General features: G+C 46.2%; 1 protein-coding gene across 1 annotated transcript; it reads left to right on the plus strand.

The window, feature by feature from the left end:
- Window positions 1-210: 210 nt before the first annotated feature.
- Window positions 211-15489, plus strand: palm1a (paralemmin 1a). Its single transcript, XM_078285619.1, has 8 exons — window positions 211-303; window positions 2608-2735; window positions 3467-3527; window positions 6743-6763; window positions 6871-6940; window positions 7194-7259; window positions 11877-12008; window positions 14852-15489. The coding sequence occupies exons 1-8, from the start codon at window positions 211-213 to the stop codon at window positions 15487-15489; spliced, it is 1209 nt and encodes a 402-aa protein (XP_078141745.1).
- The last annotated feature ends 1454 nt before the right edge of the window (window positions 15490-16943 follow it).

A 16943-nucleotide genomic window follows, 5' to 3' on the forward strand; every position in this document is an offset into this window, starting at 1 on the left:
TCTGTCTCAAACCAGTTAGACAAGGAGGTGGTTAGGAAGCTTCCTAGGTAGGGAGCAAGGAAGGAGGAAGCGTCCTTCCCAATGACACAGAGCCTGTGAACAGTGCAGTACTTCCTGTTAGGAGTGTACATACAAGGCTAACGAGGCTAACGAGGCTAAAGCTAAATTGGTGCCTGACTGAAATGTGTGTCTGACTTCCTGTTTCCCATCATGCCCCACCAGGAGAAGAGGAAGTGGCAGACAGAGATGGAGAATAAGAAGAGACAGCTGGAGGACGACAGGAGAGCGCTGCAGCACCTCAAGGTGAGAGCAACAGGGCGAGGTTCGAATCCCTGCCGCCTGTCTGTCAGGTTGCCGGTTCGAATCCCTGCTTCCTGTCTGTCAGGTTGCCGGTTCGAATCCCTGCTTCCTGTCTGTCAGGTTGCCGGTTCGAATCCCTGCCTCCTGTCTGTCAGGTTGCCGGTTCGAATCCCTGCTTCCTGTCTGTCAGGTTGCCGGTTCGAATCCCTGCTTCCTGTCTGTCAGGTTGCCGGTTCGAATCCCTGCCGCCTGTCTGTCAGGTTGCCGGTTCGAATCCCTGCTGTCTGGTTTTCATTTCTCTCCATACATCACATGATGCTTAATAGAATAGAATAGAATAGAATAGAATCTTCTGCTTCCTGGAGGAGAGAGAGAGGCTGAGAGACACCGGGATAAAATGAATGGTGATGATGATGAAGATGATGATGAAGATGATGAGCTTTTATTACATGTTCAACCGAAATGTTTTCTTCATCTAAGTGTTTACGCTGACAGGCAGAGACAGGCAGCTGTATCTCCATCATAAATTACTGACGCCGACTGACATTTTAACCACTGACAGGCTTTTCCGGGTGAAAACGGACTAAACTCAGAGACAACAGACAAACTGACAGCTTTACTGCTTTTCTACAAAATGAAACAACTTGAGGAAGATTGTCAAAATTACAAGATAAAAATAGTGACATCATCAAAAAATACACATCATCTGTAGTGGCTAAATCCTGATGATGCTGTAAGAACGGCGTCATGGAACTGAATCAAACACATTTCACATACTAATATATGTACAGTATATATATAGAGATTTGCTTCAAAATGTACGAAAAATGTCCAAAACTGTGTTTGTACAGGTTGATGACGACATATGAAAAATATTTTTGACACGGGAAATACATTTTCTGTATGTGCATACAGTTTTTTATATAATATATTTTTAGGCCACTAAAACATATTTTGAATGAATGTCATCTACATGTACAGATATATTTTTGGTATATTTATTGGTGTGTGTGAAGTATGTTTCTCTCTGCCGGCACCAGACAGACCTGCTGCCTGCTTTTTATACGATGTTTATGAGCTTTATTTTTAATAGAACATTGGAGATTAGAGCGACTCTATTAAAATATTTTCAGTGTATATCCAGAGGTCGTCTGTACTTGCAGTCCTGACCTTGTCTTCACCAGGCGGTCAGATGCGGCCTGCGGCCCGCAGCGTGTGGATCCACTGAACAACTGCTGTGTATTAATAGCAGCTGGCCTCAGATCAGCCGGACGCTCCGGGTTCCACTGAGGAATGACAGCGATGTCACACATTCCCACACCGGGACAAACGGCTGCTGGATGGAAATAGCAACTAAAGTCAAAATGTCAAAGTATATTTTTAAAGGTGCGATAAGAAGCACACTGTCATGGAGAAACAGCTGTGCATCAGTGGAAAAGGCAGTTCTGCTCTGTTTTCATTTGGGCTGAGTCAGCATTTTGACTCATTCAGACCTCCAGACTGCAGCCGGTCTCCTGATGACCTCTGACCTCTGACCTCTCTGTGACTGCTGCATTCACCTCATATGAGACAGACAGTAGACCAGCTTCCTAGTTCTCTGCATTCAGACGGTAAATACTACAGAAAATCCTGTAACAGCTGCAGTCCAGTGGAGGAATGGTAGATTCATTTAAATAAAACAACATGATGAAGGATTTTCATCATCATCATGTTGATCACCGTGTTTGTTTGCTGTAAACAGGAAGTCATGTTTCATGTGAGTTAAAGGGGGGGTATCCTAGGATGTGGCAATTCTTAGTATTTATGATACTTATGTGATTTTGGTACTTGGAGGTGTGAAGTAATCACAGTAAAAAAACAGAATCATGTTACTGTGCCGTTTCCCCACAGTCACCAACTATAAAACACGCCCCCTTGTACAAGCCAGTCAGATTTTGCTCCAGTGTCTGCACTGGAGCAAAATCTGACTGGCTTGAAATCGTCTGAACTGTCTGAAATCGACCAATCAGCGCTAAGAGGAGGGCGGGCCTTCCAGAATGGCCAGCCAATCAGAGCAGTAGCTCATTAGCATAAGGAGCTGCTTATGTAAAACAACCTATTTTTTTGTAGGTGGGAAACAAACACTGGGAAGTGAATAGCTAAAGCTATAACTAACGATTTTTACTTATTTATCGACACCAGGTAATTATATAAAATTGCTGAAAAAGCAAAAGATACCCCTCCTTTAAGAGAGAAGAAGCTGATGAGGAGAAACCAAAGTCTACAGAAGTCATGATGGTTCAGATCAGTTTGTGTTCCCTCCTGCAGTCGAAGGCTCTGCGGGAGCGCTGGCTGCTGGACGGAGCGCCCTCTGCTGGCCCGGAGCAGGACGAGGCCAAGAGACAGCTGGAGCAGGACGAGGCCAAGACCAGGAGCCTGGAGGAAACCATCAGCAGGTGGAGAGCTTCATCTCAGATAACGATACAGTCCATTAATCTAATCTGATTTCATCTAATCTAATCTAGTCTAATCTAATGAACTAATCTCATTCAAAATAATTAATCTAATCTGATTTTATCTAATGATCTAATCCAGTTAAAATAATCTAATTTAATGTAATCTAATGTAATTTAATCTAATCTAATTTAATCAAATCTAGTCTAATCTAATCTAATTTAATCAAATCTAGTCTAGTCTAATCTAATATAATCTAATGTAATCTAGTCTAATCTAATTTAATCTAATGTAATCTAATCTAATGTAGTAATCTAGTCTAAAATAATATCTAATCCAATCTACTCTAATGTAATATAGTTTAATCTAATTCAGTCTAATGTAATCTAATTTAATCTAATCTAATTTAATCTAGTCTAATCATATCTAATGTAATCAAGTCTAATCGAATTTAGTCTAATCTAATTGAATCTAATCTAATGTAGTTTAATCTAGTATAAAATAATATTTAATCTAACCTACTCTACTCTAATGTATTCTAATGATATAATCTCATTTAAATAATCTAATGTAATCTAGATTATACTGAGCGACATGCAGTATGCTGAATACAGTGAATGTGGTTCTGGGATGGAACAGAGACAAGCTGCAGTCATTATCAGTGTGTTTTAATTGGTTGATTGGTTAATTGGTTAATTGGATTGTGTGTGTGTGTGTGTGTGTGTGTGTGCAGGCTGGAGCAGGAGCTGGTCGATCTGGAGACTGGAGGCTCTCTGACCGTCACACACACCACAGTGAGTACACACACCCACATGCACACACACATACACACACACACACACACATTTATATACAAGGCTATATTTTCATGAATCAACCCTCCAGTGACATGTACAGAAGAAGCTCCGCCTCCCTCAGTGCGTCATGCAGCTGATTCTGGATCAGCCAAACATGCAGCATGCGCCATGTCGCATGTGCCATGCATCATGCAGCATGCGCCATGCAGCATGCACCATGCAGCATGCACCATGCAGCATGCACCATGCACCATGCGCCATGTGCCATGTGCCATGTGCCATGTGGCATGCATCATGCATCATGCGCCATGCAGCATGCACCATGCGCCATGTGCCATGCGCCATGCGGCATGCATCATGCGTCATGCGCCATGCAGCATGCGCCATGCGCCATGCGCCATGCGCCATGCGCCATGCGGCATGCGGCATGCGTCATGCGTCATGCGCCATGCAGCATGCGCCATGCGCCATGCGCCATGCATCATGCAGCATGCAGCATGCACCATGCACCATGCAGCATGCACCATGCCCGACAGCTCATGTGACTTGTTGTTATTGAAAAACGTTCTGAGGGCACCTTGTGTCATGATTGGTTCTAAAAGACAGCCAATCACAAAGAAGAGGAGGCAGGCCATTCTCAGTTTGACTTTGGCACCAGAAAGTTACCAGTTATTTTTCAAAAGCCACAATAAAGAAAAAAAGCTATGTTTTTGGAATCTTTTCATTTTTGAAATTGCAGAAATATCTGCTGTCTTTAATCGCTGTTATCTGTAGCCTACATTAGCTTTTTGATCTTAGCTAGCTAGCGTTAGCTTCAGTGTCTTCAAAAAGCAAGAAAGTGTGACTTCTTTTGCAATTGCTTTTGATGACATTGGTGAAAACTATAAAATGTAATTCAATAGTGAGTGACTTAGCTAAAAAAAATGGCTACAAGATGATAACTTTAGCTACAGACTTAGCTAAAATATTAGCTCAAATAACAACAAGAGCTAGCCGTGCAACTTGTGGCTCTGAGGGCAGCTCTCTGCTGTATGTTGTTTGCTAGTATTCTGCTCTTAGAGCTTTCTCATGATCACAGCAAGCAGCTCTCAGGGAACCTCACTGCTGTCAGGAGGGTTTGCATTCTGTTCTTAGACTTCTGCTCTTAGAGCAGCCTAGCAAAGCAGCTCTCAGGGCACCTCACTTCTTGCTTTTTGAAGACACTGAAGCTAACGCTAGCTAGCTAAGATCAAAAAGCTACAGCTATTAAAGACAGCAGACAGTACAGATAGAACTAAATCATCATAAAATGTAATACACGCTAAAGCAGGACATTTCTGCAAGTTTGAAAATGAAAAGATTCCAAAAACGTAGTTTCTTTTCTTTATTGTGGCTTTTGAAAAATAACTGGTAACTTTCTGGTGCCGAAGTCAAACTGACAATGGCCCACCTCCTCATCTTTGTGATTGGCTGTCTTTTAGAACCAATCACGACACAAGGCGCCCTCAGAATGCAAGTGGTGCTCACTGCAGAGCCAAATGGGTGGAGCTGACCTAGTCCAGCTCCACCTCTAGGTCCAGCCGCACCCCAGGTCAGGTCCAACCCCACCCCAAGTCACTCATACAACTTGGTAGCGCTAGTTGAGTGAGCGCCACTTGGAAAGATGCAAGTGGTGCTCACTGCAGAGCCAAATTGGTAACCTAGGCCAAACTTTATTACATTAATTAATCAGATATGATTGAGGTTAATTCACAAATAGCCTACATCTTAATGCGGTGGAAAAAAGAAGGCAGGGGTGCACACATAGTAATCTCTCACATTGCCTACTTGTAAGTCTAGTCATGCCGTTTGTCACAGAAACGATGCTGAACATGCTGGTGGTATCATGAAAAATATTAGAGCAAAGTAAGGTAATATTAGCTATGCCAGCATCTAAAGTTCCATGCAATTCTTATGGTTACTTTGACCTAACCTTTGTGCATCAACAAACTGATTTTTTTCCATTAGGTTAAAGTACGATCTGACGAAGGGCTTGCATTAACGTTAACAGCCAGTGGGTGGCGCTTGACTAGGTCCAGAGGGGTGGAGGTGGACTAGGTCCAGAGAGGTGGAGCTGGACTAGGTCCAGAGGGGTGGAGCTGGACTAGGTCCAGAGAGGTGGAGCTGGACTAGGTCCAGAGGGGTGGAGGTGCACTAGGTCCAGAGGGGTGGAGCTGGACTGGACTAGGTCCAGAGGGGTGGAGGTGCACTAGGTCCAGAGGGGTGGAGCTGGACTGGACTAGGTCCAGAGGGGTGGAGGTGCACTAGGTCCAGAGGGGTGGAGCTGGACTGGACTAGGTCCAGAGGGGTGGAGGTGCACTAGGTCCAGAGGGGTGGAGGTGGACTGGACTAGGTCCAGAGGGGTGGAGGTGCACTAGGTCCAGAGGGGTGGAGCTGGACTGGACTAGGTCCAGAGGGGTGGAGGTGCACTAGGTCCAGAGGGGTGGAGCTGGACTGGACTAGGTCCAGAGGGGTGGAGGTGCACTAGGTCCAGAGGGGTGGAGCTGGACTGGACTAGGTCCAGAGGGGTGGAGGTGCACTAGGTCCAGAGGGGTGGAGCTGGACTGGACTAGGTCCAGAGGGGTGGAGGTGCACTAGGTCCAGAGGGGTGGAGGTGGACTGGACTAGGTCCAGAGGGGTGGAGGTGCACTAGGTCCAGAGGGGTGGAGCTGGACTGGACTAGGTCCAGAGGGGTGGAGGTGCACTAGGTCCAGAGGGGTGGAGCTGGACTGGACTAGGTCCAGAGGGGTGGAGGTGCACTAGGTCCAGAGGGGTGGAGCTGGACTGGACTAGGTCCAGAGGGGTGGAGCTGGACTGGACTAGGTCCAGAGGGGTGGAGCTGGACTGGACTAGGTCCAGAGGGGTGGAGGTGCACTAGGTCCAGAGGGGTGGAGCTGGACATCGGCTCTGCAGTGAGCAGCCTCTCTCAGAATGTTCAATAACTAAAAGTCACATGAGCGATGCAGCGAGACCTGGACTGAGCAACAGCAAATCCCCGAAATCAGATCCCAGAATCTTTTTACCTGCCCAGTGTAATAATCTCTCTCTCTCTCTCTCTCTCTCTCTCTCTCTCTCGCTCTCTCGCTCTCTCATTCTCTTTCTCTCTCTCTGCCTATCTCTCGCTCTCTCGCTCTCTCATTCTCTTTCTCTTTCTCTGCCTATCTCTCTCTCTCTCTCTCTTTCTCTCTCTCCAGGTGACATCAGGATCAGTTAAAGGTAATATTCTTCTTCTCTCTCTCTCTCTCTGTTAGTGTTTTCCATCAACAACTTCCTCTCTACCTCTCTCGTCCTCTCTCTCTCTCTGTCTCTCTCTCTCTGACCTGCCGTAGAGGTCAAAGGTCACAGCAGCCGTCAGCTGGACAGAGCTGCAGCTTCAGGTCAGCTGGTGCAAGGTGAGACTCTAGTGGACTCTACTGGACTCTGTTCTACCTTTTCTATTCTCTGGGTGTAACAGGATTACAGTAATCAGATTAGATCTCTAATGTAATCTGATTACCTCCTGATCCACTTATTGATGGTTGATTGATAGTTAAATCTCTTCAGCCTGTCGGCTCTTTACTCCACTCTCTGTCTCTTCCCCCACTTCCTGTCCCACTTCCCTCCAAACTTCCTGTCCTACTTCCTTGTTCCCATGACCCCTTGCAGAGGTCAAGGTTCATAAAAGCCCCCGAATGAACAAACCCAGAGGGCCGACAGAGGAGGTGAAGAGAGGTGAGTCAGAGAGAGAGAGAGAGAGAGAGAAGAGAAGGAAGGAAGGAATAAAGAAAGAAAGAAAAGAAAGAAGTAAAAGAAAAAAGAAAGAAAGCAAAGAAAGTATGTCTCTCTGTCTGTCTCTCTGTCTGTCTGTCTGTCTGACTGTCTGTCTGTCTGACTATCTGTCTGTCTGACTATCTGTCTGTCTGTCTGACTATCTGTCTGTCTGTCTCTCTGTCTGTCTGTCTGTCTGTCTGTCTGACTATCTGTCTGTCTGTCTGACTATCTGTCTGTCTGTCTCTCTGTCTGTCTGTCTGTCTGTCTGTCTGTCTCTCTGTCTGTCTGTCTGTCTGTCTGTCTGTCTGTCTGTCTGTCTGACTATCTGTCTGTCTGTCTCTCTGTCTGAATCACAGACACTCTGATGAAAGCAGGTGAGTCCAGCAAGAACATAGAAGACAGACAGCACATCAGATCAGATCAGATTAGATTAAATTAGGACAGATTAGATCACATCAGATTAAATCCAAATCAAATTAGAGCAGATTAGATCAAATCAGATTCAATTAGATTAGATTAGATCAGATCAGATCAAATCAGAGCAGATTAGATCAGACTAGATCAGAGCACAGCAGATTAGATTAGATCAGACTAGATCACATTAGATTAGATCACATCAGATGTGTTTCTCACATTTTACATTGTGTTGCACACTGAAGTTACAACCTAAGAGGTCAAAGGTCGAGTCTTAGAGCGCTGAACATCTGTACAGCGATATGTGCCGACATAAGAAACTAAATATTTTGCAAATTCCTCGGTGCCACAAACTCTTTTCTGTGTGGCTCACTGTGGGATTTGGTGTCATTTTGATTCCATCTACCTGAAGCTTCTTAGACTGATGTAGTATGTTGCACAGCTACAATACATTACACTGAAGAAAGAAAGAAAGAAAGAAAGAAAGAAAGAAAGAAAGAAAGAAAGCAAAGAAAAGAAACAGAAACAGAAAGTAAAGAAAGTCTGTCTGTCTGTCTGTCTCTCTGTCTGTCTGTCTGTCTGTCTGTCTGTCTGTCTCTCTGTCTGTCTGTCTGTCTCTCTGTCTGTCTGTCTGTCTGTCTGTCTGTCTGTCTGTCTGTCTCTCTGTCTGTCTGTCTGTCTGTCTGTCTGTCTCTCTGTCTGTCTGTCTGTCTGTCTGTCTGTCTCTCTGTCTGAATTACAGACACTCTGATGAAAGCAGGTGAGTCCAACATGAACATAGAAGACAGACAGGACATCAGATCAGATTAAATCAGATCAGATCAGATCATGTCTGTCTGTCTGTCAGATCAGATTAGATCAAATCAGATTAGATCAGATCAGATCAGATTAGATCAGATCAGATTAGATCAGATTAGATCAAATCAGATTAGATCAGATTAGATCAGATCAGATTAGATCAGATTAGATCAGATCACATGGAAAGCTTGGCACTCTGGAATGTTTGTCACATTTCACGTTGTGTTGCACGCTGAAGTTCAAGCCTCAGAGGTCAAAGGTCGAGTCTTAGACCTCTGAACATCAGAGTCGATCTGTACGTTTTCATTCCTTTAAAATCTTAAATACAAGAAAATAGTTCAGCATTTTAAATTCTTAGTCTTTGTTACTCAGAATTATTTTTGTTTTGATAATGAACTGTAAAAAGAACTAAAAAAAGCACTTCGTCTCATTACAAACTTAAAAAACTTTGCCTTTTCTGAGCCAGTTTTTCCATTGATTTCATGTAATCACATGAAACAAAATATTCTATGAATTTCATCACCTATTGCTCATGAAAGTTTCTTCAGGTTGTGAGAGAAGAAATGCTCGAACACTTTGGCATTTACATACTAAACTTAACTGAAATTCACCTAGATGTCCTCAGCACCAGAGAAGAAGAGATCAGTTCCTACTGGTCGCCTGTAGAGGTCAATACAGGTCATAGATTACTTAAGTAATGATAAATAAACCTTAGAACCCAAAGTGGATGATGGGTAATATTATCCTGCCGTTCCTCCTTAGCCAAAGCCTCTTCCTCTTCCTCTGAGCGGTCATGTTCCTCCTCTTCCTCAAATTCTTCCTCCTCATCTCCATCATCTGAGTCTCCCTCAACCATCAATTAAGATTCTCTCTGCTCCCCCTCAGTGTGTTTCAGTCCTGCTGCTCAGGCCCCAGAGCCTGCTGGGAGTCAGGGAGTCACACCACGCGACATAATGACCTGCAGTTAACTAGCAGGCAGGACAGAAACCCAGCAGGACTCTGTCCCTAGTCCCTAGATCACTAGTGACCGACGTCTCTGAACCCATCACTAGTGACCGACGCATCTGAACCGATCACTAGTGACCGACGTCTCTGAACCGATCACTAGTGACGACGCATCTGAACCGATCACTAGTGACCGACGCCCCTGAACCGATCACTAGTGACCGACGCCCCTGAACCGATCACTAGTGACCGACGCCCCTGAACCGATCACTAGTGACCGACGTCTCTGAACCGATCACTAGTGACGACGCATCTGAACCGATCACTAGTGACCGACGTCTCTGAACCGATCACTAGTGACCGACGCCTCTGAACCCATCACTAGTGACCGACGCCTCTGAACCCATCACTAGTGACCGACGCCTCTGAACGGATCACTAGTGACCGACGCCCCTGAACCGATCACTAGTGACCGACGCCTCTGAACGGATCACTAGTGACCGACGCCTCTGAACCGATCACTAATGACCGACGCATCTGAACGGATCACTAGTGACCGACGCCTCTGAACCGATCACTAGTGACCGACGCATCTGAACGGATCACTAGTGACCGACGCATCTGAACCGATCACTAGTGACCGGCGCATCTGAACGGATCACTAGTGACCGACGCCCCTGAACCGATCACTAGTGACCGACGCATCTGAACGGATCACTAGTGACCGACGCCTCTGAACCCATCACTAGTGACCGACGCATCTGAACGGATCACTAGTGACCGACGCCCCTGAACCGATCACTAGTGACCGGCGCATCTGAACGGATCACTAGTGACCGACGCCCCTGAACCGATCACTAGTGACCGACGCATCTGAACGGATCACTAGTGACCGACGCCTCTGAACCCATCACTAGTGACCGACGCATCTGAACGGATCACTAGTGACCGACGCCCCTGAACCGATCACTAGTGACCGACGCCCCTGAACCGATCACTAGTGACCGACGCATCTGAACGGATCACTAGTGACTGACGTATCGGCCGCTCTGACGTCTCTTCAGTCACATGATGCTGCAGCCAGTCAGCCTCATGGTTAACAGACATTTACCAACTGACTAAGAATGTCGTCCATTTAAAGACAATCTGTTGGTTGAGGTGATTTCAACAAATCTATTCATAAACACTGATGAAAAACCGCCGCACGAACGGTTAAAACTTTAGTCCCGCCCACAAAGGCTCTGATTGGCTCGATTGTTTCTCGGGGCGAGAACAAGCCGCTGACGAGGGAAACACCAGACTCTCTGAATCGTGGGCGGGACGAGGTTCAGGATCTGGAACCAGACTAACGCTGTCACATAGTGCTGTGTAAAGAAGCTGGAAAAACACTTAGCGAGTCCCGGTGTCACTACAGGACATTCACAAACAATGTTCAGTAGGTGAGAAATTTCTGAAAATCCACTTAGCTGTAGTTAAAATACGTATCTTCATAAAATAAATGAATAATAACTTTAAAAACATTATAAATAGTTTTGATTGATTACCTCTCCTTCTCCCATAAAATTTGCTTGTACTGCTTTTGGCCATTTTGAAGAAGCAGAAAAAATGGTTGCCATGGTTACACCCTGACACACAGGACATCATTGGAAAGCTCAGGATGTTCTCTGTAAGATACATCAGGTTTCAACACAGTGACACGCACTGACTGAGAGACAGAGAGCGATGAACACTACAGTCGTCTGTCCAGATGTGTTCTGCTGCTGTGAGCGGACCAGTTACCTTCACTTCACTTCCTACATCATCACCATGTCAAGCAACCAATAGGAAGAAGGACAAAGGTCAGAGGTCACAGCAGCCAGACAGGTGAAGAAACATGAGTTGATTCAGAAGGCAGAAGTGCAGGACGACAGATAACTGCAGAAGAAGTGTTTACTGAACTCCTTTCTGCTCTGGTGTTTTTCTTCAGACTGTCTCCATGTTTTCCACATTTCACCACCTGTCTGTCTTTCTAACCAACTGTCTGTCTGTCTGTCTGCCACCTGTCTGTCTCTCCCTCTGTCCCTGTGTGTGTGTGTGTGTGTGTGTGTGTGAGAGAGAGAGAGAGAGAAGTTAGTACTACAGCTGCAGTATGATCTGATTCTTCGTTCTTCTCTCATGACTTTACATCATCATGGGGGGGGGGTCTGTTGTCAACATATACAACATAGACAACAAATATTAATATATTCATATATATTAAATATATCGCCTACGTCTCATACATTATAGACCTTATATATCTTAAACCTTACATGTTGCCGTGAGGAAGTGTTTCAGCATCGTCTGGCGGTGCAGCAGTCTGTCAGCTGTGTGTGTGTGTGTGTGTGTGTGTGTGTGTTAACACTATGTGAGACCCTCTAACCCCCCCCCCCTCCCCTCCAGCCATGTACTCGGTGGAGATTAAAGTTGAGCGGGACAGAGTGACGGGGGAAACCAAGGTTCTGTCCACTAACACTCTACTTCCTGTTGACCTTTCACACCAAGGGGTCAAAGTGTACGAAGACGAGCAGAAAGGTGATTCAGCCGCTCAGCTTCACCAGAAGCCAAACGCTCACTGAAATAACACGACGTGATTGGTTCCCATCTGAAAACCTGACTGCATGATTGACAGCAACACTGAACCTGATGATGGTTCTGTTTGAACCGGAAGACAGGAGGAACTAGATGAGACTTTTTCAGTCTTTCATATGCAGGGTCTGTTTTCCTGTAGATTAAATTTTGAATGAGTGAGCAGAGCCTGAAATCATCAGCCTGAAAAACTCATTATCATTATTATTATTGTTATTAAAAGATCTTGAAAGTGAGTCTCTGCTTCTGGTGAAGTAAAGCATGACTCAGCATGGCACAGTGCATGTGGAGCAGCGATGCTGGAGGAAAGGAAAAGGCTTCATTTCAGTTGGGACACTGCAGCACACACACACACACACACACTTACACACACACACACACACACATACAGGACAGCTGCCAGTTGTGCAGGTCCAGTGTGAGTCTGTTCAACAGACAGATGAAGTGATTCTGAACTATTTTCTGACTTCATCACCCGGCTGTGAGTGGCTTCATGTGAAATTTCCAAGTAGGAAATTAGTTTTTCTGATATATCCGATAGCACATGAATGCACAATAAAACAAACCTATGATGTCATTAGGATGTAAAGACTAACCTGTGATGTCATCAGGATGTAAAGTCTTGAGGACTGGAAGTTCAGGACTGTCAGTAGTTTATTAGTTCAGGACTGTCAGTAATTCAGGACTGTTAGTAATTCAGGACTGTCAATAGTTCAGGACTGTCAGAAGTTAAGGACTGTCTGTAGTTTAGTAGTTCGGCAGTTCAGTACTGTCAGTAGTTTCGTAGATCAGGACAGTAAGTCAGGACTGTCAGTAGTTTCGTAGATCAGGACAGTAAGTCAGGGCTGTCAGTAGTTTCATTGATCAGGACAGTAGGTCAGGACTGTCAGTAGTTTTGTAGATCAGGACAGTAGGTCAGGACTGTCAGTAGTTTTGTAGATCAGGACTGTCAGTAGGAGGCAACACCTCCTCTCCTCTCCTTCTCTTCTCTCCCCCTCCAGCTGAAGATCCAGATCTGGATCAGCTGGAGATCCAGATCTGGATCTGAAGGTCCAGATCTGGATCTCCAGCTGATCCAGATCTGGATCTCCAGCTGGAGATCAGCAGCTTAAGGCCCGGATCTACTAACATGCCGCAATTCCCGGCGCAGTGCAAAAGCAATTGCCGGTGCAATTGGTACTGCCAGCGCATGGTATTTACTAAAGTATGGCACGCAAATGAGCAGAGGCGCAGATAATTAATTAGAATTGTGAATGCGCACAATAGCCCATTAGAACGTAACGATGGGGAAAAGAAGCGCGTCTCTCCAGTGGAGCTGGAAGTGTCGGTGGCAGAGAAAACCACAAAGAGCTGCAGAGAAGAGATGTTTTACCTGAGCGTAAAAAGTCACTCTGGAACGACATACAGTGAAGCAGTTGGGCACCACAAGTGTGATTTAGTGGAGGTAAAAGGCGCTGGTATGATATGAGGAGGTGAACCAACATGCTGACCATACATAAAGCCAAAGAGGAGCCTGAACTCCCTTGGAGGAGCAGCAGGAGAGTGAGACTGACGCAGGTGTCAGGTGGGAGGATGGAGAGGGTGGAGAGGGTGGAGAGGGTGGAGGTACGTTACATACAGCTGGAGAAGCCGTGCACACACCTCTCCACTGTCGTGAGTTACTACACACACATGCTGCGTTGTTTTCATCAAGGCAATGTCGTGGAGATATTGGCTCATAATAAGTGTCAGCAAATCCAGAGAAGAGCGTGCAACTTTTCTTTTTTGTATATTTAGGTAATAGTCTGCATGTTGTCTGCCAATGAGACTTAAATTGTACTTTTTTAAGTCAGCATACTCGTTTAAACCCTGCGATCTAATGACTGCATGTTGCTGTGTAGATGACTGTGTCACTTTGATCTTAGACCGGTTCCAGCAGAGCTATCCTGTGTGCAAAATGAGAAGACATGCTGTTCCCAGGTGTTAATTTCCGTGTGCAGTCAGCAGGTGTTACCGGCCATCGCCTCTTGATAAATCACGTCCACTGCCAATTTCCATAAATCCCTCCCTTTATTTTGCACCTCAGCCTTGGAACACCCACAAATGCATATGCAATTAGACCAAACCCCAAAAAACAGCGCACACAGATCAACCCATGATTTCAGGCACAAATGCCCTGTGCACTGGGTTAGTCAGTAGATCAGAAAACAAGGTTTAGCACCCGCAGTGCGATCTGCGGTGGCGTAAACCTTTAGAAGATCCGGGCCCAAGTCTTTATGGCAACAGCCAAGTTTCCTCATCTGGACAGTCCAGCTTCATCCTCTCTCTCTCTCTCTCTCTCTCTCTCTCTCTCTCTCTCTCACTCTCTCTCTCTCTCTCTCTCTCTCTCTCTCTCTCTCTCTCTCACTCTCTCACTTTCTCTCTCTCTCTCTCTCTCTCTCTCACCCTCTCTCTCTCTCTCTCTCTCTCACTCTCTCTCTCTCTCTCTCTCTCTCTCTCTCTCTCTCTCTCTCACTCTCTCACTTTCTCTCTCTCTCTCTCTCTCTCTCTCTCTCTCTCTCACCTCTCTCTCTCTCTCTCTCTCTCTCACTCTCTCACTTCTCTCTCTCTCTCTCTCTCTCTCTCTCTCTCTCACCTCTCTCTCTCTCTCTCTCTCTCTCTCACTCTCTCACTTTCTCTCTCTCTCTCTCTCTCTCTCTCTCACCTCTCTCTCTCTCTCTCTCTCTCTCTCTCTCACTCTCTCACTTTCTCTCTCTCTCTCTTTCTCTCTCTCTCACCTCTCTCTCTCTCTCTCTCTCTCTCTCTCTCAGTGGTTCATGAGATGAACGGGGAGAGCGGCGTCCACCAGCTCAGCTCCTCTGAGGTCGATGAACTCATCCACAAAGCCGACGAGGCGTCCCTGATGTCCCAGACGGGGGCGGAGCCGCAGGAGGCGGCGGACCCGGAGCCGCAGGAGGCGGCGGCCCCGGAGCCGCAGGAGCCGCCCAGGGCCCAGATCACCGGCCTGGAGGCCAAGCCGGGGGCGGAGCCGGGCATCGGCGAGGCCAGCGCCGAGAATCCGGTCACCATGGTGTTCATGGGATACCAGAGCGTGGAGGATGAAGCGGAGACCAAGAAGGTGCTCGGCCTGCAGGGGACGGTGAAGGCCGAGCTGGTGCTCATCGAGGACGGCGAGGGCAAAACCTCGCCCGGCGGGCACGAGGAGGGAGCCGGCGCCGAGGAGGCCCAGACCGCGCCTCCTCCGCCCAACGGCAGCGCCTCCTCCGCCCAGTCCGCCGCCCCCCCGCCCGCCCAGCCGCCCGCCCAGCCGCCCGCCCAGCCGCCCGCCCAGCCGCCCGCCAAGCAGGAGCCGGCCGGGAGCAACGGGGAGAAGGCGGGCGAGCCGGAGGGAGGCAACAAGGAGATCAACAAGGAGAAGCAGCCATGTAAGTGCTGCATCATCATGTGAGCCAAAACCAGGACCGAGACTCTTCCAGGACAAACCAGACCAACGCCAACAACACCACATGAACTAACCCCCACCCCGCCCCCGCCCCCCCGACACGAAGGAATCCATTTCCTGTATCTGTCTTTCCACTGACTTCATTCTCATCTCTGTTTTATAAATCTCATTAATTCCTTTTTTTCTATTTCCTTTCAGCCTTTTTACTTTTGTATTCCAGTGTTTCATTTTTTCCAGTTTTGTTGTGAGCAGATCGGTGCTAAAGGTTCCTCACCTTCTGAAGGAGAGTAAAGGAGGGAATCCATCTGATTAGCATTAGCATTAGCATTAGCATTAGCAACGGGCCTCAGCCCATACAGCTTATCTCTTTATACATTTATCTATATTATGAATGGTTAATTTTAGAGATATATTTATTTGATTTTGTAAGTTTCGTTTGGAGCAAACCCTCCTGGATCAGGTCCAGGACTGATGACATCATGATGCTGTGGAGAATCCGCTTGGCTTTTTGGTTTTATAAAGTGAAAAATAAAAAGTGACTTTCAGAGACTGATTGTTCAACACAATGCTATTGGAACAGATATGAAAATGTACTGAAAATTATTTGAAATCAGTTGCCTGAAATTGACAATATCAAAGCTTGTGTGTGTGTGCGTGTGTGTGTGTGTGTGAGTGTGAGTGTCCCTTTACTCTCCTGTTGTTTTCTGTATGATATGACACTCGTCTCGTCTCATCAGATGCCTGACCGTCTGAATCAGCCATCAGATTCATGTCATCACTAAATACACAGACAGTGTTCATGTTGCAGATTACATTACATCACATTATATTACATTACATCACATTATATTACATTACATCACATTACACTACATTACATCACATTACATTACATTGCATTACATCACATTACATTACATCACATTATATTACATTACATCCTCCTGTTCTCTAACTCTGGCTGTTGGTGTGTTTTCATTACTGAAGTGATTCTTCATGACGGGTTGCTCATTTCTTTTCTTCTTCATCATGTTTTCCTCAGTTCTCAGCTCATATAAAGGTTTTGTTTCTAACTGCACTGATCAAAGTCTTTCATGTTGGATTAGTTTTTCACAGCTGGAAGAGTCTTTATAGCGACAAGGATCCAGCTGATCGTAGGTGAATCTGATGTGTAGAGGTTTAGAGAGCTCTTGGTGTCTCTATTGACAGAATCAGCAGCTAATCTGCTCTGCTGCTGGTCTCCAGATGAAGACATGGCAACCCAGCGGACAGAACAAAGATGGCTGACAAAAACAGTAGCTCTCCTCCACTGAAGGAAAAACACACACAAGCCCTGCCTTCTTAGTCTTAGTCCAACACTGGAATTCACTTCAGTAATATCATGAATCCGTCTCTGCTCCAGGTTCAGTCTGCGATACGAATTCCCGACGCTCACTCTGACGTTCGGGGAGTGATAAAGG

Source organism: Centroberyx gerrardi, chromosome 9, assembly GCF_048128805.1.
Source record: "Centroberyx gerrardi isolate f3 chromosome 9, fCenGer3.hap1.cur.20231027, whole genome shotgun sequence".
Classification (NCBI taxonomy): Eukaryota; Metazoa; Chordata; class Actinopteri; order Beryciformes; family Berycidae; genus Centroberyx; species Centroberyx gerrardi.